The following is a 24639-nucleotide window of genomic DNA, read 5'->3' as shown; positions in this document are numbered from 1 at the left end:
CATGCCCTCCTCCAGGGGATCTTCCTGACCCAGGGATCAAACCTGTGTCTCTTGTCTCCTGCATTGGCAGGTGGGTTCTTTGTCACTTAGTTACCACCTAGAAACCCCAATGCAGTGTAGGAGGAAATACCTAACAGGATAAATATCCTGCTAACCTTTTCTTGTTCAAATATCTTTTTTCTTGTGATTTTGCTGCTTCAGTAACTTTATTCTGAACTCAGTAACCTAGTACACATATAAAATGCCCTAATTAAACTTAAATATCCTCATATAATGACTTACTAGAAGGCATGATAAAGAAGGAAGGTGCCCCAATATTTTTCTTTTCTTGCCAACAAGCTGTGATTTTTCAACTGGTCAAAGGGCTGGAGGCATTCCTAGAACAAAAAGGTTGGTAAAGAGAGTTGCTCCTCAGACATGGGAAAGGCAGTCCAGCAGATTTTCGTCTGCAGATTTGAAAGTACTGGAAGACCAACCAGAGAAACTGATCCCAAGAAGTCAAAGAGCCTGTTGGCAAAGGGTAATCTTACATTTATAAGCGGGGGCGCCAAGCCTGGGTAGACAGAATCACCGGGGGAGCTTTTCATGTTTTTCCTCCTCAACTCCCACCCCAGAGAGATTCTGACTTCATAGGTCTTGAGTGGGATCTTGGGCACTTGTGTATCCTAAAAGCTCCTCCAGGGGATTCTGATGTGCATTCAAGGTTGAGAATTACTCCTTTAGATTACAGAGTGCTTTCACATACATTATGCAGGGTTTTGTATACATAAAGAGAGGAAGTAGAAACATTTTAATGCCTTTTTATTGTATAAGGAAACAGGAAGGACAAGCTTGGTAACTGAAAATGAAAAGATTACAGAAAAATATTTCCAAAAATTGGAGGAAAATACCTTCACCAGTGTAGGGCTAAAATTAGGGATGATATCAATCCATGGAGTGTAGAACATTAGGAAAGGCCTGTTTGTTCATATTTCCTGCTCCGTCGGAATATTTTTGAGATGACAGAAATTCCCTTCCCAGAGAAGTTTAAAAATAGTTATCCAGTATTTAATGACTATTATTTTCTAAAACCTTATTTAGCCCACTCTATAAATGATAAATATTAGAGAAGTAAAATGTTGGTTGTTAGATGAAAAGTTTGTTAGAAAATATCATGTTACTATTTCCATGTGCATTTGGGGGCTGTGCATATGATTGGTATGTGTGGATAGACAATGTGTCTTCACAATGATCCTTGCAGCTTTCAGATGGTTATAATTAATAATTCTGCAGGTAAAAGTGGCAAGTAACAACCTGGTTGTAGCCAGCCAAGATATAGAGCCTACTCTGGGCTCTCAGCTCAGAGGAAATAGAAGTCAAGTCACAGTGAGGAAGAAGAAAAGTAAGTTGTGATCAGCAAGTAGGATATTGTGCTTTGAGATTTTAAAAGTGGGCAATGACAGAGCTTAGGCGGTGACCCAGTGGGCAAGTGACAGCTACTGTCAGCAAGGTAGAGGCTAAGCTGTTATCTCCACATCAGCCAAGAAGCTGGGGAGGAACAGTGCTTCAGGTGCAGGAGAGAAAGTCTTCCAGACCCTAAGTGTTTAAGGTAAGGAATTTCAGTTAATCACCTTTTCCCCTCTAGTTTCCAAGTGACAGAGAGTGACTAATAACAACAGTAACAATAGTTAAGCACTTAGTATGTATCAGCGTTGTTCCAGGCACTTTGCCTGCATTCCAACATTCACAGCAATTTTTGTGCCAATCAATATGATCATGCCCATTTTACAGATGAAACAACTGAGGCATAGGGTAAGCAGCTTACCCGGTATGAGTTTTAAACCCTGGTGAACAGAATTGGGATGAGAGAATATTTTATGGAAGCTATCAGCAAAGTAAGTGCATAGAGTCCGAGGAAGGGGCCTGGTGAGATATGAGGCTGGAATAATACACTGGCATTGGTTGAGAGGAGCCCTGAACACCAGTGACCAGAGTCTGAACCTGATCTGTGGGTAGGAGGGAAATGATGTAATCAGCACTATTATCTTGAGACGATCGACTTTCAAATGTGAGCAGATAGGAGAGGCTGGACTCAAAGGACAAGCCAGGGCTCTGTTGGTCCTGCTTATAAGACAGATAGTGAGGGGGTGGCAGGTGAAGGCTAAAGGAAGAGACATGTTTGATGTCTTTTGTAGAAGTCAGATACTAAGATTCGGTAACTGGTTGGATGCAGGGAGTGAGGAAGAGGGAAGAATTTAGTTAGAATCCAAAGTTTCAAATCTGAGTACCTGAGTGAAGTATTGACAGATTTAGCAGAGGCATTTTGTGGGGATCAGAGGGGCCGCATGAATGGATGGCTTTATGGAGTAAATGGAGAATCCGTCATTTGTCACGCCTACACCTGCAGGCAGGTGTAGCCGGAAGACCACAGCAGAAGCTGGACACATAAATTTGGAATGTTAGAAGAGTCTGGGCTAGAAATGAAACTTTTGGTGTCATCTGCATAATGGTGCTGTGATTAGAAACTTGGGAAGTGGTGAGGGTGGGAAAAGGAAAGAGTAAAAGACTCTTGGAAACTTTAAACTGGGAGACAGGCAGGAGGGAGAAGAGCCAGCAAAGGAGGCCAGAGGAGAGTGGTCAGAGGACAGGGACCCCTGAAGAGCAGGAGAGGGTCAGAGGAGAGGGTCAGAGGAGGACGGGGACCCCTGAAGAGCAGGGGAGGGTCAGAGAGGAGGGTCAGAGGAGGACGGGGACCCCTGAAGAGCAGGAGAGGGTCAGAGGAGAGGGTCAGAGGAGGACGGGGACCCCTGAAGAGCAGGGGAGGGTCAGAGGAGAGGGTCAGAGGAGGACGGGGACCCCTGAAGAGCAGGGGAGGCCAGAGGAGAGGGTCAGAGGAGGACGGGGACCCCTGAAGAGCAGGGGAGGCCAGAGGAGGATGGGGACCCCTGAAGAGCAGGGGAGGGTCAGAGGAGGATGGGGACCCGTGAAGAGCAGGGGAGGCCAGAGGAGAGGGTCAGAGGAGGACGGGGACCCCTGAAGAGCAGGGGAGGGTCAGAGGAGGATGGGGACCCGTGAAGAGCAGGAGAGGCCAGAGGAGAGGGTCAGAGGAGGACGGGGACCCCTGAAGAGCAGGGGAGGCCAGAGGAGAGGGTCAGAGGAGGACGGGGACCCCTGAAGAGCAGGAGAGGGTCAGAGGAGGACGGGGACCCCTGAAGAGCAGGGGAGGGTCAGAGGAGGATGGGGACCCCTGAAGAGCAGGGGAGGCCAGAGGAGAGGGTCAGAGGAGGACGGGGACCCCTGAAGAGCAGGAGAGGGTCAGAGAGGAGGGTCAGAGGAGGACGGGGACCCCTGAAGAGCAGGGGAGGCCAGAGGAGAGGGTCAGAGGAGGACGGGGACCCGTGAAGAGCAGGGGAGGGTCAGAGGAGGATGGGGACCCGTGAAGAGCAGGAGAGGGTCAGAGGGGAGAGTCAGAGGAGGACGGGGACCCCTGAAGAGCAGGGGAGGCCAGAGGAGGAGAGGAGGATGGGGACCCCTGAAGAGCAGGGGAGGGTCAGAGGAGGATGGGGACCCGTGAAGAGCAGGAGAGGCCAGAGGAGCGGTCAGAGGAGGACGGGGACCCGTGAAGGTGCATCGTGCATCACACGGGAAAGGAAAGAAAGTCAAAGTCACTCAGTCGTGTCCGACTCTTTGCGACCCCAAGGACTATACAGTCCATGGAATTCTCCCGGCCAGAATACTGGAGCGGGTAGCCTTTCCCTTCTCCAGGGGATCTTCCCAACCCAGGGAGCAAACCCGGGTCTCCCACATTGCAGACGGATTCTCTACCAGCTGAGCCACGCGAGAAGCCCAGTAACATATACAAACATGTAAGAAGGTTCCGGAAAAGAGCTGACTTAGCAGACCCTCGCAGAGGCCAGGAAGACCAAAGCCATTTGGAGTTGTCGATTCCAAGGATATAAGGATCAAGCGTAGCCACACAAGGGTAGGAGGTTGCTTCCCACTGGAAGGAGAGAGTTGATCAGGGAGAGAAAAGTCACAGCACTGGCCTCTGTCTGAAGAATTCGACAGCCAGGAAAAAAGAGGACAGTCGCTTGAAGGGGTGAGACATGGAAACTGATTTGTTCTGTTCTTAAGATAAAGAAGACCACTTAAATCTATTGAAAAAAAAATCTATTATAGTCAAAGATTTAAAAAAAAAACAAACGCCCTGGAGAAGACGAGTGAAGACGCACGCGTCCTTTCAGGAGGCAGCAGCAAAAACCCCTCCTGTGGCAGAAATGGCGACAGAATGAAGCTCTGAACCATTTCTAACCTTGTCATAAAACAAGCCAGGACTCACGGAGCCATGATCCTGGCCAAGTCCACACAGCAGTTGTCTTCGAGAACAGGGCGATGGGGTGGGGGTGCCAGTGGAGGGGGTGTCCGCCTCTCTGGGGGAAATGTGTGAAGTAGTCCATGCATCCCAGGGCAGAGGGAGACAAGTGGTCCTAAAGACAGTCTGGAAGCTTTTTTTTGGCTGTGCTGGGTGTTTCTTGCTGCTCAGGCTTTCTGTAGTTACACAAACAGGGGCTTCTCTTGTTGTGGAGCACGGGCCAGGATGAGCAGGCGCAGTGGTTGCCCTGAAACACGTGGCATCTTCCTGAACTGGGTATTGAACCCGTGTCCCCTGCATTGGCAGTCGGATTCTTAACTACCGGATGACCAGGGAAACCCCAAGACAGTCTAGAGAGTAAAATATCTTCTATTCAAGGTGAGGGAGAAGAGGAGACTTTGATAATAAATCTGGGGTGGAAAATACTAAGATTTTCCTTTGTAAGTACTCTTTGCACAATCTGACCTTGTAAATACTCTATGTGAGGGTTGGGGCATTTTCACCTGGTTTTTCGAAAAAGAGACAGTTCAGCGCACTTAAGCGTCCGGATGTTATTGTTCTCACTCTACATACATGAACTCAACAACCTCCTGGGAAAAAACTAGGTAGGAAGGCAAAAATATTGACAGTGGTTAATGGGTGAGTGTTGGCTTAGACTGCTGGAGGCCTCGGAAGGATAAACGCTGTCACACAGGCAGCGACCAGCCTGCTCCCTTGTCCTGTTCCTTCCCGTCCAGCGGGTGGCCGTGGGCAAGGCTAGGCAGCTGGCCTAGAAGAGGAGCAAAGAGGTGCAGAGAGACTCCGAGTCCCCGGGGACGCACGCCCTTCCTCTCCGAGGGATGCGCTGCTGCCCGCTGTGTCCCCAGCTGTTAAGAATCGGCCCCCGGGGCCCACGGCTGCTGCAGGGCTGCCCAGTCCTCAGACATGGAGAAAAGCCCGAGGTTGTTAGCACGTCTCCCTCCGGACAGGAAGCTGGGCTCGACACCAGCCAGAGAACGCCAGCAGGGACCTGCTCTTCTCCACGCTTGGGTAGCGGCCATTCCCTGATACCCAGGGAAGAACTAAGTGCAACGCATAACTCACGCCGTATTACACACTCAATCCCAAACAGCTGGGCTGCTGATAAAATCTGAAGAGAAGCGAGGACTGGCTGTCCTCCATCTATGCACAGTGTCTTCATAATAAATCTCTCAGTGAAGAGGCACAAAGAGCTCCTCTTTCTGCTGCAGCCCAGGGAAGCAGAGCATTCGGCGGGGATCCAGAGTCTCATTAGCAGAGACGAGCATGGGAACTCCAGGGGGACCCGCTCCACGTTTCTGTTGGTAACAGCCATTTTTCACCTGAAACGTGCTCGTAATTTTCTTGCTCACAAAATTCACTTTGCCTGAGGACTGATAACTGTGCTTTTTATTAATAGTTACTGAATACCCTTCATGTTCTAGACACAGCACTACAGCCTCGCTTGTCACACTCTTTTGTTTTTTGGCTTTATTTCTAAAAAGAGAAAACAGCAAAACCACTCCCAGAATGATTTATTTTCAAGAAAATGGAAATAATGAAACATAAAACAGTAGAGCTGTATAAAATCCTACATTATGTATGAAATACCCACTCTAAAACTTGCTGAAAAGCGTAACTGGTGACAGGAGTATTCTGTGTGAGTAGAAGAACTTTGATTCTGGTTGGGTCGCAGTGATTCACGACAAGTGTCAGAACACAACACTTTCCTCCTAGATTTTGCCTGCAAAGTGCAGCACCCTGTGAGGAGACCCCTGGGGTCAGAGCCACTCCCCAAGCCAACCACACAACAGTGGCTGGCACCGGATGGAGACTGCTGACAAAACGGAAGATATTTGTTGAAGATAATTTTTACTTGTTACTACTGAAATACTGTCTCACTATTGTTAGGAAAGTGTCTCTCATGGTCATTTGAACTTTATAACAGTAAGATCATCTCAGTGTCCAGGAAGGTCCTCACCCTCTTTAAGGAAGAGAAATGCAACATGCACTTGATCATTTAATAGCAATTTTGGCTTATTAAGAGATGATTTCAGAAAGAGGGGCATATAACTAATAAGGCTCTTCAGAATGTTTATATGATCTGTTAAGAAATCATTACCACTGACTCATTTTTGCAGTAGGAAAATAGTATATACAAAAGTGTAAGAAGTCAGTTTAAAAAAAAATAAATTCTGCCTTTCTTAGAATTTAAATGCCTGTCCTAGCATTACTGAGATGGACACAGAGTTGTCTTTTCTTTCAATGCCTGCTTGAATAAAGCAGCTGCACCACCATTAAACATTCTCCTATGAGGGACGCTTAAGCATTCTCGGTTTGTCTCTATTAGGAATATTCTTCAGAAGACATCTTTATTTTTCCAAACATTAGTTTAGTTCTTCAGAATAGATTTCCTGTTGAAAATGAATTTTCTAAAATGAAATTACTAGATTAAGTGGTGTGAATATTTTAAAGCTCTTCTCAAACATTTTTCTAAGTAGCTTTCCAAACGGGTATTTATTAAGTTACCTTATACCAGCAATGTGTGAAATGATCATTTTACTCCTGGCTGAAAAGTGGAAAGTGAAAGTCGCTCACCTGTGTCTGATTCTTTGCCACCCCCTGGACTCTATACAGTCCAGGGAATTCTCCAGGCCAGGATACTGGAGTGGGTAGCCTTTCCCTTCTCCAGGGGATTTTCCCAACCCAGGGGTCGAACCGTGGTCTCCCACATTGCGGTGGATTCTTCAACAACTGAGCTATGAACAAGCTGCTAATAAGACTGCATTCCCTTTATTTGTGTTTATTTCATCCCTTGCAAGCTTGAAAATCTTTGCCACTGTTCTTTCTCAGTATTCTGTGTGTGTGCGTGGTTTGTAATTCTTGTCTTTTCGGACGATCTGTCCCAGCTCAGTCTCAGCACTCACCTCTCCTCTGTTGCTCTGTGTAGGCTCCCACGATTCCTTCAGCTACTGGGTAGACGAGAAGTCCCCAGTGGGGCCTGACCAAACCCCAGCGATCAAACGCCTCGCCAGGATCTCCTTCGTGAAGAAGGTCATGAAGAAATGGTCTGTGACTCAGAACCTGACGTTCCGAGAACAGCTGGATGCTGGGATCCGTTACTTTGACCTGCGTGTGTCTTCCAAGCCAGGGGACGCCGACCAGGAAATCTACTTCATTCACGGGCTTTTTGGCATCAGGGTCTGGGATGGGCTGATGGAGATCGACTCATTCCTCACACAGCACCCCCAAGAGATTGTCTTCCTGGATTTCAACCACTTCTACGCCATGGATGAGGCCCATCACAAACGCCTGATTCTCCGGATCCAGGAGGCCTTTGGAAGCAAGTTGTGCTCAGCCTGCAGCGTGGAGAGCATGACGCTGCAGACGCTGTGGGAGAAGAAGTGCCAGGTAGGAGGGAGCACAGAGAAACTTCCAAGGGCAAGAACGAAACTCTTCCTGCTTTTTCTGGGTCACCGGCTCTAAGACGTCTCACTCCAGGGCCCTTGGGGTAGAAGGCGTAGAGTGTTTGGGATAATAAAAATCTGGTTCCTGGGCTCTCAGATGGCTCCAAGGGCCCCCTGGGCACCACTGAACTGGGGTTGACACCTGCCAAATAGTTACTACTTGTTTGGCAACTGGTTGAGCATCTACGTTGACTTTGAATGACCTGGCCAGAACCAGCCCAAGGCAGAGTTGTGAAATAGGACCAGCTGGCCAGTACCATTTTTCTGTCTCCCATCCAGTCTGTTTTAGGGATAATCTGTCCCATGGTGCCTTCAACTCAGTGTCAGATCATCCCTGACAAATGTTGATTGATAGGTAGAAGCATCAGCTGACAAAGGCACAGGAAGTGACTCCTCTCAGAGGTGTTAACATTTTTAAAGGCGTTTAGGTCAGTGGGGGAGATAGAGTTCCAGAAGGAAAGGCCCGGGGGACCAAGGCTGGAAGAGCACCCCCAAGGCGAGAAGAGCCCCGACGTAGACCCGTGCTGCAGAGACTCAGGAAAAGGAGTGTGAGCCTCAGACAAATTCTTCTCTGGTCTCAGAGGACAGTGATGGTGGGAGAGGAGAGCTTCGGGAATGGTCAGGCTCCAATATATTTCTTTGAAAAGGAAAAAAGACCTTTCATTCACAGTTGCTCCCTTACTCACAGATGCATTAACCAAACATCTTAAAGAGGCAGTTATTTTTTAACTGAGAGAAGAGCTTTTAATTAAAATCAATTTAAGATTACTTATTTGCAAATATATGTTGAGCACCAAGTATGTGCCAAGCTCCTAAGTAAAGCACTTGGGTTAAATTAGTAAATCAAACAAAGATCCTCGCCCTGATGGAGGTTTCATTCAGGTGGAGGGAGATAGATCATAGGTAATAAATTTGACAATACGGTCTATAAAATGTTAGAAAGTCATGGGAGCAATGGAAAAAGAAAGGCAAGCAGCGTGAGGGGGAGTCAGGGTTCTGTGGGTTGGAGGGTCGGTCACAGGTTTAAATAGTTTGATCAGAGTAGCCCTCATGGAAAAGATGGCATTTGAGGGAGTTAATCTATTGGGGGACGAGCTCTCCCAGCAGAGGAACGAACCACAGCAGAGCCCCAGAGCAGGACGGCGCCCGACATTGTCGAGGAAAGGCAGGAGCCGTGGGGCTGGAAGGCAGAGCCGCAGAGGGGCCAGAGAGGTGGCGGGGAACCGTGAGGGCCTTGGAAGGACTTGGCTTTTGCTCTGTGAGGAAGGTTCTGGGAGGGTCCCAAGCGCAGGGTGCTGTGGCCTAACGTAGGTTCCGCTGGCATCCCTCTGGTTACCAAGAAGAGACTTGGAGTGGAGACGGAAGGGAAGAATGGACACCAGAGAGGAGACTCTCAGTGGGAAGTGGTCAGATTTTGAATCCAGGAGAAGTTAGAGCTAATGGGGTTTCCGCATCATCGGGACGATGAGGATTCAAGGATGACGCCCAGACGTGGCCTGGGGCGCGAGAAATACTGGGCTGCACAGCACACCGCTGACTGGCCCTGCAAGGCTAGAGTCAACCTCAGCGTCTGTTAGTTAGCTAAGCTATCTTTCTCCACTAAAGCTTTCATAAGTGATATTTTGCCAAACAGTTACCACGCCTCTCCCCTAAACGTAAGTTTTTTTTTTTAATCTGTTTGGGCTCACAAGTCTGATCTGGAGAAATTTTTTCCCAGTGGAATCTGTCTCTTACAACGTTAAGTAATACTAGTAACAAGAGCAATAATAACATTTATGGGATTTTACAGTGTGCTGAGTGGAGGGATTACCTCGTTAAATTCTCTCACCAACATAGGTTGATATAGGTTGTCATTATTATCCTTATTTTACAGATTTGAAAACTGAGGCTTTCCCAGGAGAACATTGTCGGCTAGTGGCAAGGCTCCCCAGAGTTCCCACAGTTCTCCATGCTTTCCCAGGGCTGTTCACACATCGTGGTGATTTTCACAGCCAGAGTCATAGATTATGCTAGCAAAAACACTTTGGCTTGATTTATAAGCCTCTATTATCATAGGTTGGAGAAGGCGATGGCACCCCACTCCAGTGCTCTTGCCTGGAGAATCCCATGGACGGAGGAGCCTGGCGGGCTGCAGTCCATGGGGTCGCTAAGAGTCAGACACGACTGAGCGACTTCACTTTCACTTTTCACTTTCATGCACTGGAGAAGGAAATGGCAGCCCACTCCAGTGTTCTTGCCTGGAGAATCCCAGCCTGGTGGGCTGCCATCTATGGGGTCATACAGAGTCAGACACGACTGAATCGACTTAGCACCAGCAGCAGCATTATCATAGGTTTTCAGAGGGTTAGCTGAATGGGAGACAGGGAAGATCTGTGAATGGGCCTTTGAATATGAGGATTCGGGTAAGGTTGAATTTTGAGCTAAGTTGGTAAACAAGTTATAGTTTTATAATTTTGTACACAGGCTGCCATATTGTATACTAGATCATTTAGAAATTTGCAAGAGAAACAGGTAATTTCAGGAGTAACGAATCATGTGGGCAGTGAATTTCTAGCAGAGAGTAAAGCTCTGTTATAGTTTTAAGTGTGGGCTAGTCTATATCATTCAATAACCAACACCCCTAAAATTATGACAGAAAGAGACTGTGATGACATGTCAGAAAAAGGGCTCATGTCATGATGTCATTCAAGCCCTGAATTTCAGGGCTTCCCTGTTCCACTCTCTGTCCCAGCGGTTTCCCTGCCATGCCTCTTAAAAGCTGAACAGAGAGATCTCCAGCAAAGCCTCAGTCACCTCCCCGCTGCTGGTGCGAGCCACGTTGGTGGTTAAACTTTAAATATTCATTATGTAATGAGCTGCCTTGCATGTAACTCCCGGAGTATTTTATTACCATAATTTAATGGCAAGAAGTGTACAACCATTCAGTCACATTTCATTTACTCCATATGCAATTACATCCCAGCTCACAGGTATGTGCTGGTACATTAGTGGCTATGGGTTTTGAGGGTACAGTGAATGAAAAGATTTCATCTACAACTTGGCAGTATTTAGAATCCTAATGAGAAGGTAAGAAGAATATGTGACACTAGTGAAATATAAGCCAACTGATATACAATCACAAGACGAAACTGCCTCAAATGTACTGTATGAGGAAAAGGGCTTGTAAGCCATCAGTTGAAAAATAGTATATAGTCTAAATCTACATCCCGGAGCTCTTGGAAAAGAATGCTCAAAATAAGAAGAGGTCAATTAAAGAATAATTCTTACAGGAAATGAGATTTTAAATCTGAGTCTCGGAAGAAAACCAGCACGTGAACTGCTGAGCTGGAGGGAAGAATATCTCAGATGGGAAGCACAGCAGAGTGAGGTAGGGAGTCTGACGCTGAACACAGGCCCTGGGCAAGCTGCTGCCCCTGGCGTTCTGCCGAAGGGGCCCTGGCTGCTGGGCCGACCTCCTACTGGAAGCAGAAGTTACCCCTCCAAGCGTCAGGATCAGAGTGCTCGAGAGGCTCCCGGGGAAAGGCATAAAGCCCCTTTTGTAGAATGTGTCCTTTTTGCACATTCTCCAAGGCAGAGTAGAGAACGGCACCGTCCTTTCAAGCCCTCACCCTCTGCCCAGGGGCCAGGAGCGCAGGAAGTGGTCTGACGGGCCGCGTGGAAGGATCACGCCGCCTTCCGCCTCTCCTCCCACTGTCCGTCTCACAGCCAGCTCTTCACCCTCATGGACGCCGCAGACCCCGGCCTTCCAAGCAAGCCAGCTACAAGGCCCACAGGCATGGACGCTGCAGACCCCGGCCTTCCAAACAAGCCAGCTACAAGGCCCGCAGGCATGGACGCTGCAGACCCCGGCCTTCCAAACAAGCCAGCTACAATGCCCACAGGCATGGACGCTGCAGACCCCGGCCTTCCAAACAAGCCAGCTACAAGGCCCGCAGGCATGGACGCTGCAGACCCCGGCCTTCCAAACAAGCCAGCTACAAGGCCCGCAGGCATGGACGCTGCAGACCCCGGCCTTCCAAGCAAGCCCGCTACAAGGCCCGCAGGCATGGACGCTGCAGACCCCGGCCTTCCAAACAAGCCAGCTACAAGGCCCGCAGGAAATCCTCCCCAATCTCCCAGGCAATCTGCTTACGATGAGCCTGTGATTAACCTCATTAACACATGTGTTTACCATGGACATCGTTAGTAGTCAGTCAGACGTTACTCAGAGCCATTAAACACAAGGAGTACATCCATTAGTCTGCTCCGTGCACGGGGCCTGGCCGCGCCCTTGCTCCAGGCCTTCCAGGGCAGTTAGGCTCCTTAGTCACCAGCTGAGTGCGCCCCGAAACAAGACCCACTTTCAGAGTCTTGCCCTTGGGTGCCTGGAGGATTATGCTCTTGGGCCAGCTATCCAAGGAGTGCAGTTCAGCGGATGTAAATACACAGGCTGGACATTCCCTCGGGAAAGCGCGCCTGCTACCCAGGAGGAGAGCAAATGTAGCACTGACCCGGGTTCGATCCCTGGGTCGGGAAGGTCCGCTGGAGAAGGGGTGGGCTGCCCACTCCAGTATTCTGATCTAGAGAATTCCATGGACTATGCAGTCCATGGGGTCGCAAAGAGTCAGACACGACTGAGCGAATTTCACTCCCTCACTCTGGAAACCTAAGCAGCAGAGCTCTGGACTGGGACAATCCCTGTCTCTCAGCTGCCTTCAGAAGCTAATTAATGCTGTGATGTAGCTTGCTAATTATTTTAGCAAAATTGCTAGCATCACCGCCCTCCTGCGAGGTCCCAGTGGAGACTCATCCCCTGCTCGAAGTCTTCCCTGTCTTGTGTGGCCCCTGCTCTCCCTCACCTGGCAGGTTTCATCCAGAATCAGCACACACACCTGAAAACCTGAGACCTCCCAGATTAGTTCAGTGTGTGGATCCCAACCCAAGGGCTCAGGGTCAATTCCGTGAGCATAGGAGTCATAACTTACACACAGGACCAACCGCAGAGGTTCTCCACCTGGGGTCCAGAGATTCCCAAGGGAACGGGGTCAGGGTAGAATTGAAGAAGTCAGTGAATTTGGATGGTGAAGGCACTGCCTATTCACTTTCAGCCTCTAACTGAGTATCAGCGTAATCACTGATAGGAGTGTGACTCATGAATTTCTCTCCTTTGTTTGTTATGAACGTTTCAGGTTCTTATCTTCTATCACTGTCCGTTCTATAAGCAATACCCCTTCCTGTGGCCTGGAAAGAAGATCCCAGCACCTTGGGCCAATACCACGAGTGTGCGCAAACTCATCCTCTTCTTGGAGACCACACTGAGTGAGCGGTCCCCCCGTGGCTCCTTCCACGTGTCTCAAGCCATCCTCACGCCCAGAGTGAAGACCATCGCCCGGGGACTGGTTGGTGGCCTCAAGAACACCCTGGTCCACAGGTAGGAATGAGCTTCCTTCCCACAAGTGAGGGTTAAAAAAAAAAAAAAAATCTCTTTATCTTGATTTTCTTCTGAATGAACAGCAGTAAAACTATATACTTTGAAGATTTAAAATAACAAAATTCCAAAAGCATAGTATTTGAAAAAGCTGTGCACTTGAGGTGACCTGCAGGAACCGTGGCCAGAGGATCTCTAAGTAAAATATTCTGTAGAAATGCACATATCATACCATGAAGACTCTAAATTTCAATACAAAGGCAAAGCACTTTCAGCCACCAGCAGTCTGCTCCTGTTCATGTCAGGCTTACAGTTCTGTCTTGTTCTGGCCCCTGCCCTCGAAGCTGCCCAAGCGCTTATGCTCCTATGAAGCATTAAATGAAGCTTCTGGGTCAGGTGCTAGTGACTCAGAGGTGGCCCACCCAGGGTTTAGGGCGTCCTTCTCCCTTCCTTAAATGACAGTCCTAAGAAGCAGCTCGGGATGCAATCCACCATGTCAGAGCTTCAGATACATCCTTGGAGCAGAATTGATCCAGACTGTACAGTTAGGCCGGAGAAGCTCCAGAAATGTTGTATTAAATGATGTTTTTTATCCTGGACACTGATAAATGATTAGGTGTTGTCAAGAAAAAGGATGGCTTGTATATATGTACAAGTATGTGTGTATGCCTATGCCTGTGTATAAATGCAATGTTATAAATACATCTACCCAATAGGGCATCCCTTGCAGCCAGAGCTGAGAATGTTAATGTATTTGGGTAACAAGGGATATTTACAAGAATCACTTCGCTCCCAAGTTCTATTCCAGGTGCGGAGCGCCGGTGTTCAGATAATGAAAGATCCACCCAAACAATGTGTCCCCGTCTAGCTGGGTAGTTCGGGCAGCGTGACTTCCTGCAACAGGAGCGCTCCTGGCTGCGGTTTCTATGACAACCGGACAGCTCCCGGGTCTGCCTGCCGCGCGCAGAGCTGGAAACCCCTCTCTGTGAGGCTGTGCTATCCTCACTGCGCTGCCGGCGCTGAGCTTGGGAGAGGTTCATGAACCAAGATCAGGATTATGAGCGTTCCTTTGTATAGTGTCTGCTCACATACCCGTACCGTTTCCTTATGCCTTCGGTAAATGTGTAGAGTAATATTATTTATTTATTTATTTATCCAGTGATGAATAGGAGCTAGATCCGGAGACACGAGATGAATAATCTAGTCTCTGCCCCCACAGATGTACATTCTGTGAGGAAAAATAAACATGTAAGTTTCTGTGTAACACTGAAAAAAGTGAAGTGAAAGTCGTGTCCAGCTCTATGCAATCCGCCAGGCTCCTCTGTCCATGGGGTTCTCTATGATAAAGTCTGTGCAGAGAGTTGTACTTACATGGAAGTGAAAGTCTTTAAAAATAAGGATTGTTATATCTTATTAGCCCAATATATCTTATCCCCCGGAGGAGGAAATGGCAACCCACTCCAGGATTCTTGCCTAGAAAATCCTGTGGACAGAGGCACTTTGTGAGCTACAGTCTCTGGGGTTGCAGAGTCAGGCGTGACCGAGCACACACTCACGTGTTTCCTGGAGATTCACGTGTCAAAGTCATAACCCCCAGCCCCTCAGAGTGTGGCTGTATCTGGAGAAGGAACCTTTAGAGGGGTAGTGAATTTAAAATGAGGCCCTTCGGGTGAGCCCTGATCCAATCTGACTGGTGTCCTTGTGCAAGGAGGAGATTAGGATATGCAGGGACCCTGGGGATGGGTGTGTGCAGAGAACAGACCGGTGAGGACACAGCGAGAAGGTGGCCGTCTGCAGGTCAAGGGGAGAGGCCTCAGGAGAAACCAAACCTGCCGACACCTTGATCTTGGACTTCGGACCTCGAGAGCCGTGGGGAAATAAAGTTCTGCTCTGCAAACATGTTCTTACAGCGGCCCTGAAAACCTAACGCGGTCCCGTTACAACACGCTGCCTTTGACAAGTTTCCTGAGGACTCTGGGCTGTGGTTTTTCTCACCAGTTACATGGGGTTAGTAGCACCGCACAAGATCGTGGAGTCTTCTCAGGAGAGTGCCTCCCACAGTGCCTGGCACAGAACAGGCCTGCCGAGCCCATCCCCGCAGTGGCCCAGCCTTGGTCTCAGTGGGCCTCAAAGCCAGAGGGACGTTTCTGAGCTGCCCTGCAGCCTGCGAGATTCGGCGCCTCACGGCCCGTATGTGGCTCAGCCGTCTGCACTGGGCTCTCGGTAAAGAGGCCCTGGGGAAGGCTAGGAGTTAAGAAAACAAAGCTGCTCCTGCTCACAGTGGGTTCTGCATTCTCCTTTCTCTGTGCGCAATCCTGGTTATCCGCTCCTTGCCCTGGGGAGGCTGCGTCAAGAACCCAGAGGTGACGCAGAGCTCTTTGTCGGCTCAGCTCGGCTTGAGTCAGCCGAGGTGCCTCCACCCAACGTTTCAGCCTCGTTTCCCCGTGATGACCAGAAGGTGGCACCTGCATTTCACACTTAAACACAGACAAGCGGGGGTTTTTTCTCCCAAGAAGGCTTGAACGCATCAGATTCTGTGCTGCTGTGGCCGGCTCGCGGGCCACTCCTTGTTCCAGATCTCTGTCTCCGAAGGAAGCCTGCATTTGTGACCCTCCCCTCTCAGGACACAGCATTTGTGCTTAGGAAAGTTTCCTACCTCCGCCCTCCAATCTACTATTATGATTCCTTCTCCCAATGCTTGCACAGCACTTACTACATCCCAGGCCCTCCTCTGAGCCCTTTACACACATCACTTTATGTGCCAACTTTATCTGTGTCCTGTGTGTGCGCCAAGTCGCATCAGTCGTGTCCGCCTCTTTGCGACCCCATGGACTGTAGCCCACCAGGCTCCTCTGTCCATGGGGTTCTCCAGGCAAGAGTACTAGAGTAGATTGCCATGCCCTCCTCCAAGAAATCTTCCTGACCCAGGGATCAAAGCTGCATTTCTCATGCATTGGCAGACAGGTTCTTTACCACTAGCACCACCTGGGGAGCCCCCATTACTTTATTTAATTCCCCCCAAATCTATATGAAGTATTATTATGGTCCCCATTTTACTGGGGGAGAGACTGAGCCACAGAGACTTTGAGTAGGTTATAGTCAAATCAAGGGTGTTCTTAAGTCTTCAGGAGTCCCAGTTAGAAATGCATGTACCCCTGTGACAGTGGCCTACTGAGTCCTCATCAGCTGTGAGTGTAAACATGCAAATCGGTACATGAGACGGGTCTTAGCCCGCGGCCGACTGTCGAGCCCACTGAGCAAGGGAAGAGAGCCAGGACTGGTCATAGCCGTCAGGATAAAAGGGAAAGAGACAGAAAGGCGAAGCGCCGCGTGGCCTTGGCCGGGTCGCCTGGGGGAGGCCGAGGAGTCGGCTGAGCCCGCAGAAGGAGGGCAGCTTCCCGGGAACGAGGAGCAGAGACCGTGACAGCCACGGACAGTGTCACCCAAGGAAGAGGAACGCGGCCGTCGAGAAGAAACTCGGCTTACTTTCAGATTTTACCTGGAGAAGAGCCTTCCTAAAAATGCTCCAATCTCCTAACCAAACATCAGCCCTGGCGTGTGTCTCCCTCACGGCACCCTCAGTATTGCAGGCGTTTAGTGAGCGATCTCACCATCATGCAGAACTCAGCGCTTCGTCACCCCTCCTCTCTGCCACCCATGGCGCTTACACTCACTACCAGCAGGAAGCATCACATTAAACTGTCATCCTTTGTTTACATCTCTGAATACTGAGCTTCTTGGGACGTAACATTCTGGCTTTCACATAGAAAGTCCTCAAATTATAACGTGAGGCTGACTGTCTGTCTGTAGACAACTTGTGAACAAGTGTCGGTCTGGTAAGAGGCCACGCATACTGCTGTATCCATGTGGCAAAAGTGAGCCTTGACCCCGACTTCACACCATATATTAAAATTAACTTGAGATGGATCTTAGATCGAAACATAAAAGCAAAAATTATAAAACAGTTAGAAGAAAACAGGAAAATATCTTGTGACTCGGGAGCAAGCAGAAGTTTCTTAAGTTACAGAAACCATAAAAGAAAAAAAGATAAATTAGACTCCATCAAAATTAAGGCATTCAACTCACCAAAATAGGCCATCGAGAAAATTAAGAAGCAAGCTACAGGTGAGGATAAAATAGTCAAAAAGCGTATTATCCAGAATATATAAATAACTTCTACAACTCAACAGTTAAAAGAAAAATAGCAAAAGGGAGAATGGATAAAAGAATTAAGCAGATACTTCCCAAAGAAGATACACAAATGGCCAGTAAGTACATGACAAACTGGTCAACCTCATTAGTGATCAGAAAAATGCAAAGTGAAATACCGTAAGATAACTTTTCACACCCACTGGAATGGCTGAAATTAAAAGAGACTGATAGAAGGAAATTTGAGAGAGAATGTGAAGCAACCAGAACTCCCACCCTTTGTTCACGGAATGTACAATGAAACGACCTCTTTGGGAAAAGATCTGGAAGCTTCTTATAAAACCCAAATGTAAATCGCACATATAATAAAACAACTTCACTCTTTGATGTTTACCCAAGAAAAATGAAAAGAAATATCCATAAAAAGACTTATATAAAGATGACCATAACAGTTTTATTCATAATATCCAGAAACTGGAAACAGCCTGTTTACCCATCAATAAGGAAGTGGGTGAATTGCAGTGTATGCATACAATGGAATACCTTCTGGTGACTGAAAAAGAGAACAAGTTGCTGATGCATGCAGTGACACAGATGACTTTCAAAGCCATAAGCTGCGGGAAAGAGCCTTATACACAAGAACAGAAGATGCATGGTTTATGTGTAGTTCTAGACCAGGCACATTTGATCTGTGGTTAAAAGAAAATCAGTGTGAGTATTGCCTCTGGGAGAGTGGGGGCAGGGATCGATGGGGAATATGAATTCAGGAACTTTCTGGGATGCTGGCAATGTTCTCTACATTGAGATGGCTGTGGGTTATGTATATACATTTGTCAAAACTCAACTAGTGTTCACTTAAGATTGGTGCATTTTATTGGGTACAAACTTTATGTCAAAAGAAAAATTGAAAAGAAATACTGAGCCCTAGTTGATGATCTTCTTACTGAGGTATTGAGAGGAATGCTCACGGCGCTAGTGGTGAAGAACCCCCACCTGACAATGCAGAAGACGTAAGAGATGCATGTTCGATCCCGCAGTCGGGAAGATCCCCTGGAGGAGGGCATGGCCATCCACTCCAGGATTCTTGCCTGGAGAATCCCATGGACAGAGGAGCCTGGCGGGCTACAGTCCATGGGTCACAAAGAGTCAGACACGACTGAAGAGACTTAGCACACACACACATATAAATGTTTGTAGTTGGAATTTGTCAAAAAATACAATATGAATTGATAGGGTCACAAAGAGCTGGACACAGCTGAGCAACTGAGCATGCCTGAGCACGATGGACAGATGTGTGATAAACAAGCAGAGTAAAATGTTAGTGGTGGGATCTAGACGTTTGATGTGCTTCCTGTAAGTTTATTTCAGTGTTGCAATATGTTTATAAAGTTTTCATGATAAAAAAATTTCATGGTAAAAAAATTAAAGAACCCTCCAATAAGTAGGCTCTTGATCTTAATTTTTCAAGGGCCAGTTGACATTTTGTCTCTTTGGTGATTGAGGCAAATAATTTCCTCTTCCAGCACAGAAGTTCTGAAAGTACAGGTGTCTGATGGAATAGACATCACTCTGTCCCTGAAAGAGATTATTTAAATAGACCAATTTGGAGGCAAGTGTGGGGGTTTGCAGTTTACGCCTCTATTGACACGCTTTTGTTATATTAACAGAAATGTGTTCTTTGCTTTTCTAAACACAATTCTCTGTTCTCTCTTGCCCCAATACTCTCCTGCATAGGAATCTTCCTGCCATCCTGGACTGGGTGAAGACTCAGAAGCCTGGAGCCAGGGGAGTCAACATCATCACATCTGACTTCGTAGACCTGGTGGACTTTGCCACAACAGTCATTGAATTGAATGAGCTCCTACAGGAGGATAGAGCTTTGGCTAAATGCTGATTTAATTTTTTTATTTAACTTAATATTGAAGTTGTTGATCCAGGCTAGAGTTCTGAAGGGCTTCCTATTGGCCCCTGGGCAGTGATGGTGAAGTGAGTAAGAGGATGGGACATTTTTTTCCCCTCCTCACAGGGTTATTTGGATAAAATTATAGGGCTATTATTTGCATTTTTCCCAAATGAGACTTTTTAAAAACTGAAGTCCAAGGGAAGAAAGCATGTTTCTTATGGTCAAGGTCAGCATCTCCCTAACGGCATATGATGTTGAATGTAATATGGAAATGGGATCTCCAGTTTCCACTGGGGTGCTGGGTGTCCCCTCATTGGCCCGGTTCCCTGTTGTCTTCCAGGATGCTGTATGTGAGCCAGAGAGAAGGCTGAAGCAGAAAGGCATTCCTGATCCAAAGGATGGCTCAAGGCAGATGTGGGCTGCCTTCTGGGGTGGCTCACTCGCCACCCTGGGGCTCTGAAGGGAGAAAGGTCAAGCACCAGTTTTCTCTGGGCGTGTTGAATATCACCACTCCCTCCCCACGTGTAAGATGTGTCTGTCGCCAGGGCGTTTCAGCCACAAGCTCTTCTTAGCATGCTCACGCTTAGTACTGGCCGCCTTCGCTCTTCAGATCCGCCCCTGGTATCAGAGAGATGTTTCCCACTTTAAAACACCGATTCCTCTCCATTTCTTTGGCCCATTCTTAAAACTGAAAGGAACAACACTGGTACAGCCTTTCAATCTGAGGCCCAACAAGAGACAGACACGCATGTCTGTTGCATGCCACATTTCTTTGATCTAATTCTGTACATCTTCCTGAAATGGCTGCTGGGCAAGTGCCTGCATCATGTTGGCAAAGTCCTCTTCGGAGTGGGATGTTCCAGCCAGGTTTTGGAATTGCATTTCACTGCTCTCAGTCTAGAACGCGAGTCTGCTCTGTGGGACTCAACACTGATGGAAGGCAGCTTGTCCATGACACTATGGAGGCAGACACAGGATGCGCGGGAAAGTGCAATGGATTTAAGGAGGCTCCAAGTGGGTGTGGAGCCACTCTGTAAGTCCTTGAACACAAGACTACCTCGGGAACCTTTAGGATGACGATATGTCATCCAGCGAGTAATACCCAGTGTCGGAACACTTCCTGTTTGTGTCTTGATTGTTCTACTCTCTGCAGGTTATTCTGAGCCTACTAATCACTGCAAGAGGGCTTTGAAACTCAAGAGGGGATTTTATTATTATTATCGTTATTTTTGAGTGATAAGAGGTGCTTAACTACAAAGAGCCCTCTTGTGTTTTATTTATTTATTTATTCATTTATGTATTTATAGATTAACTATCTTCAGTGCTTCTCACTTCAAGAGCACTCACCAAGGAGCTTCCTGAACTCTTCTCAGCAGGCCAGATGGCCCTCAAGAGGACCGCACATCTCAGGACCGTGCGTGACTTCTGACTCCACTGTAGAAGCTGTAGACATTCTGGTCCCTCCAGTCATGCTGGGGACGGTGTTCATGTGTAGGTGCGGTCCAGACGTGCGATGCCTCTACCAAGCCACACACTGGAGCAGAAGACGGAATGGGTCATAAAAACCCTCTAGAAGAGGGATGAAAAGGAAGGAAGGAGAAAGAATGCTGGGCACAGGAGTGTGAGCACTTGAGTGCGCCTCACAGCTCTCTGAGAATCCCTAAGGCAGTGCCAGCATCTGGATCCTGAAGGTGGAAAGATAACCTGGAATCCTGGGCAGCCATGTGCATTTATACAGATGGTCGGACACCCTCCCAGCAGCTTCCCCATCGTGTTCTCTGACGCTCGTCGCTGGATTTTGCATGCTGCCTGCAGTGGGGGTGTCCGAGCTGAGCTACCGAGAGCACACGCACCCCCCGATGCTTGGTCTTCCAGCCTGTTTTGCTTAGAGTAACTTAAGCCCCAGCCTTTAGCTTCCACAGCTTGAGAGGTCACAACACAAAGGCTTCTGGGGAAATATGGTTTAACTGTCCCTTCCCTTGGATTTGAATCTCTCTCCAAAGAGGTTTCTGGGATTTTGCTCTTAATTTTTTAAGGCTTTCTGTGGAAAGGCAGAAGAAAGTGAGTGCCCTTGCTTTCTTAATCTTCCTTCAATTCTGGTATTAAACTTCAGCCATAAGCTCTGGAATTCCCTAGCCTACCCTCAGGGTTTTATTTGTGTTGTCATTGTTTCATTTTGGTCTTGATCTTAGTACTTGGTCAACTGCTAAGGACCAAGGATCATTTCCTTCCTTTTAATACTTTGTTACTTGGCAGAGATATACGGAGGCAAGAGGAGAATTGTTCTGCTCTGTTTTATTTCAGCCTCAGCTTTGCCCAGGTGCTTGGTGCTATGAGGCCAGGTGTGTTGACAGGTACCTACACAGGATGCCAATGATACCCAAGGGCTGCTGACTGTTCAGTGAAATGTTTACTTGATTTTCTCCTTTAGTGTTAAAATATATAGTTGCACTTCACTTGGGTTGTAACATTTAAGTGCACTCAGTGTTCGCATGATAAAAAAAGCACAGAAAACAGTACCAAGGCCGCATGCATGGAGCCTTGCTCTTTGAGGAGGGGCAGATGCTCACTCCTTGGTGCTTGCATTTTGAAATTCTGCGCAGGGAGTTCTGGGAGATAGGAGGAGGATTATTTACAGTTCATCCTTGATAAACACCCCTAAATTGGCAGAATTGCTGCCTTAAGACCCAGTTGCTTAATACGTTGTAAAGGATGTGTGTGTTCTGCTCCTCGACCTCAAGTCAAGCAGGAGACTCAGTGATGGGACCAACCGGAAAGAGACTGTAGGTCTATGACTCCTTCTGCTACTGCTAACAAGAAAAGAAAGAAAAAAAAAAATGGTGCCCCAATCGCATTTCTTGTTCTCACAAGTTCTGGGGAGTTTTCAGGTCAAACAAGGCTGTAGCATTCACTCGGGAGAAACTCCAAGATCAGAGGAAAAGCCTCTTGACTGAGCCAAAGAGAGCTTCAGTTTCACAGGGTTTGGGGCCACGTTTATCCTGGAATGTATGCCGAGTCTTCCCACGGTTCCTTAGACCACGTCCCACACAGCCACACCGCCGTGGCTTCCTGGCAGAGGGGACCGTCCACACGTGCTGAGGAGGAAGAGCACCACCCCTGTGCACGCTCTGGGCACAGGCATCCAGCCTGACTGCTAAGAACCTGAAAGTTGGGGGGCGCTAGCTGACTGTGGTTTGCAAAACAGCAGACAACATCTGTCAGATGATGGGCTTGAGCTTTGAGCCCTTTAGAGGTACCCCTGTGGTCTCATGGGTACAGAAGATAGTCTTAGGACTAGAGGGCAAGATCAAGATGGAATTAATGGAAGGGAGTGAACAATTATTGAGGATTAAATTTTAAATTAATGGCAGATCTAAGAGGGTTATGCCAAAAACTATGTATTTGCTGTATTAGACTCTATAGTAATTAAGTTTCCTCCTCAGCACTGAGTCCAGACCCTTGAATTCTTAAGAACAGTTAAGCCACAGCCCAAACCCATGATTTTATATAAACTCAAACAAAAGCACAAGATCTGAGCCCAGGTAATGATCGTTCTTAAGAGTCCTCCTTCTGATATGACCTTATATTCGCATCAAACACATTATCTTTCTGTTCAAGAAGACAGCGTAGTGGAGCATTCTGGAATTTAATGATTTTCTGCTTTCACTTTTTTCTGAATCTTACGGTAAGAAAGTGCTGCCCACAGGGACGTTATTATTACATACAAGCCAGCTGGGAAGCTGAGTGCCAAACTAAAGGTAGAGAAACAGAAGAGATTAAGACGGGGATTAAACTGCTGCTTTTTCTAGGAAGCAGAAGTCCTACACAAATTCCAGCCATCTTACAGAACCTGTTCATGCTACAGCTGAAGTTTTTGTAATGCTCATTGCAGATATTTACTGTTAGGTTCCGGGGGCAACAGAACGAGCTAATGATCAGGGCACGGCCTCGAGAAACCACCCCTGCCCCCCGCGCCCCCTCCGTGCAGAGCAGAGAAGCGCTTCGGTGCTCAGTCTGCACAGACTGCTTCCTTCATCTGGGATGAAGATGCTGGCTGCAGTTTTGCGCGCCACAGTCGACTAGCTCCCCCCAAATATCGGGTCCTTAATAATCAGGTTGAATGCCCGTGCTCAGAGGGTGCACAGGGCTGGTAATCTCCCTTGTTTGGCATGGGCAGCGAAATGCCACTTGGGTTCATTTCTCAAGAGAGTGGCTTAGGATGACAGACTTTGTCCGACAGTAGAACCTTTAGTGACCTGTAAGATGAGATGAGTGAGAGTGAAAGAAATACCTGAGCTTTCCTAAATACACACTGAAATAGTCATGTTATGCCAAAAGGGTAACATCAAATGCACAGACTGATAGAAAGTTTATTTTGTATGGCAGAGAAATGTCTGTCCCCTAACAGACATATTCTAAATCCCCCTAACTTCCCTCTGCTGCCTCCTAGTATTTTCCACCAGAGCTTTGTCACTCACAGGTGTTGCCTTGGGACACACAGGAGTGAGCTGACTGGGTGATTAGTGGTTTAGCTGGAAACTTTACCTTTCATTCCAAACACAGCTCTTTCCTGTTCCAAGAGCGCCACTGTCTCCTTACCCCTGGCTTCCCCAGCTTCCTACAAGAAACAGTGATGCTAACAGCACTGCCATCACTGAACTGGTCCTAAACCAGAGGAATACGATACAAAATGCTATTGACGTGGTTGAAATAGCACAGTCTTAAGACACTGTAACAATACGATAACTCTATCCTGCAGTGGATATAGTATTCTAGTCTTTACTCCACCAAACTTGTTCTTAGGACTTTTCAAATTTGTTTCTAAGCCACATAGTTCAGATAAAATCTTCTCTTCACTGGAAATTTGATCTCACAGTCTACTGAGGCTTTCCATCAATAATCTAGAGGCAATCTCCATCTCTTTCCCTCTCATCTCTGTCATATATACCACTGCCTTCTCATGTCTCCTGGTCATCCTCGATCAACTGATTACTGTGGATGCTGGCAAAACTTACAATAAAAAGCACATACATTCAGCAATGTGCAGAGGCACTCTGACCACAGTGGTGTTTGCACCTTACCCTCCTCCAGTGCATGATTCTGCACCCCTACTCCCAGCCCATCACTAGAACTTGACCTGATTGGAACCAGAACTGGGGCCAGTATGCTTCATTCAGATAGCTGGGGCTTGCTCATAAGCTTTGAGCCCAGCGAGAAGCACAGCACTTTGAAAAGTCAAACAGGCCTTCCGCAGCTTCGTACATTCGCAGTTTCACACTTGTTACTAGTTTAGAGCACTAACAACGCTTCAGTCATAAGTCTATGGTATCGATGTGATAAATCTTAGGACATATTCTAGAAACAG

The 24639-nt window shown here is 47.6% G+C and overlaps 1 protein-coding gene across 2 annotated transcripts in view; it reads left to right on the top strand.

Moving 5' to 3' along the window:
- The window catches only part of PLCXD2 (phosphatidylinositol specific phospholipase C X domain containing 2), a 52174-nt gene extending 30772 nt beyond the window's left edge, over positions 1-21402 (top strand). Inside the window, exons 2-5 of one of the 2 annotated variants that reach the window (XR_002316194.2) lie at positions 7299-7759; positions 12984-13225; positions 19106-19357; positions 20582-21402. Coding sequence is in view for 1 of the 2 variants with exons in the window: in XM_020905642.2 (XP_020761301.1) it covers positions 7299-7759; positions 12984-13225; positions 19106-19265 (863 nt within the window). In the remaining variant the exon portion in view is untranslated. Of the gene's footprint in view, positions 1-7298; positions 7760-12983; positions 13226-19105 lie in introns of both variants that reach the window. The other variant, XM_020905642.2, reaches the window with a different exon arrangement.
- Positions 21403-24639: the final 3237 nt, after the last annotated feature.

The sequence above is a fragment of the Odocoileus virginianus genome, chromosome 25, assembly GCF_023699985.2.
Source record: "Odocoileus virginianus isolate 20LAN1187 ecotype Illinois chromosome 25, Ovbor_1.2, whole genome shotgun sequence".
Lineage (NCBI taxonomy): Eukaryota > Metazoa > Chordata > Mammalia > Artiodactyla > Cervidae > Odocoileus > Odocoileus virginianus.
The sequence above is the reverse complement of the archived record's forward strand: the minus strand, read 5'-3'. Positions and strand labels throughout refer to the sequence as shown.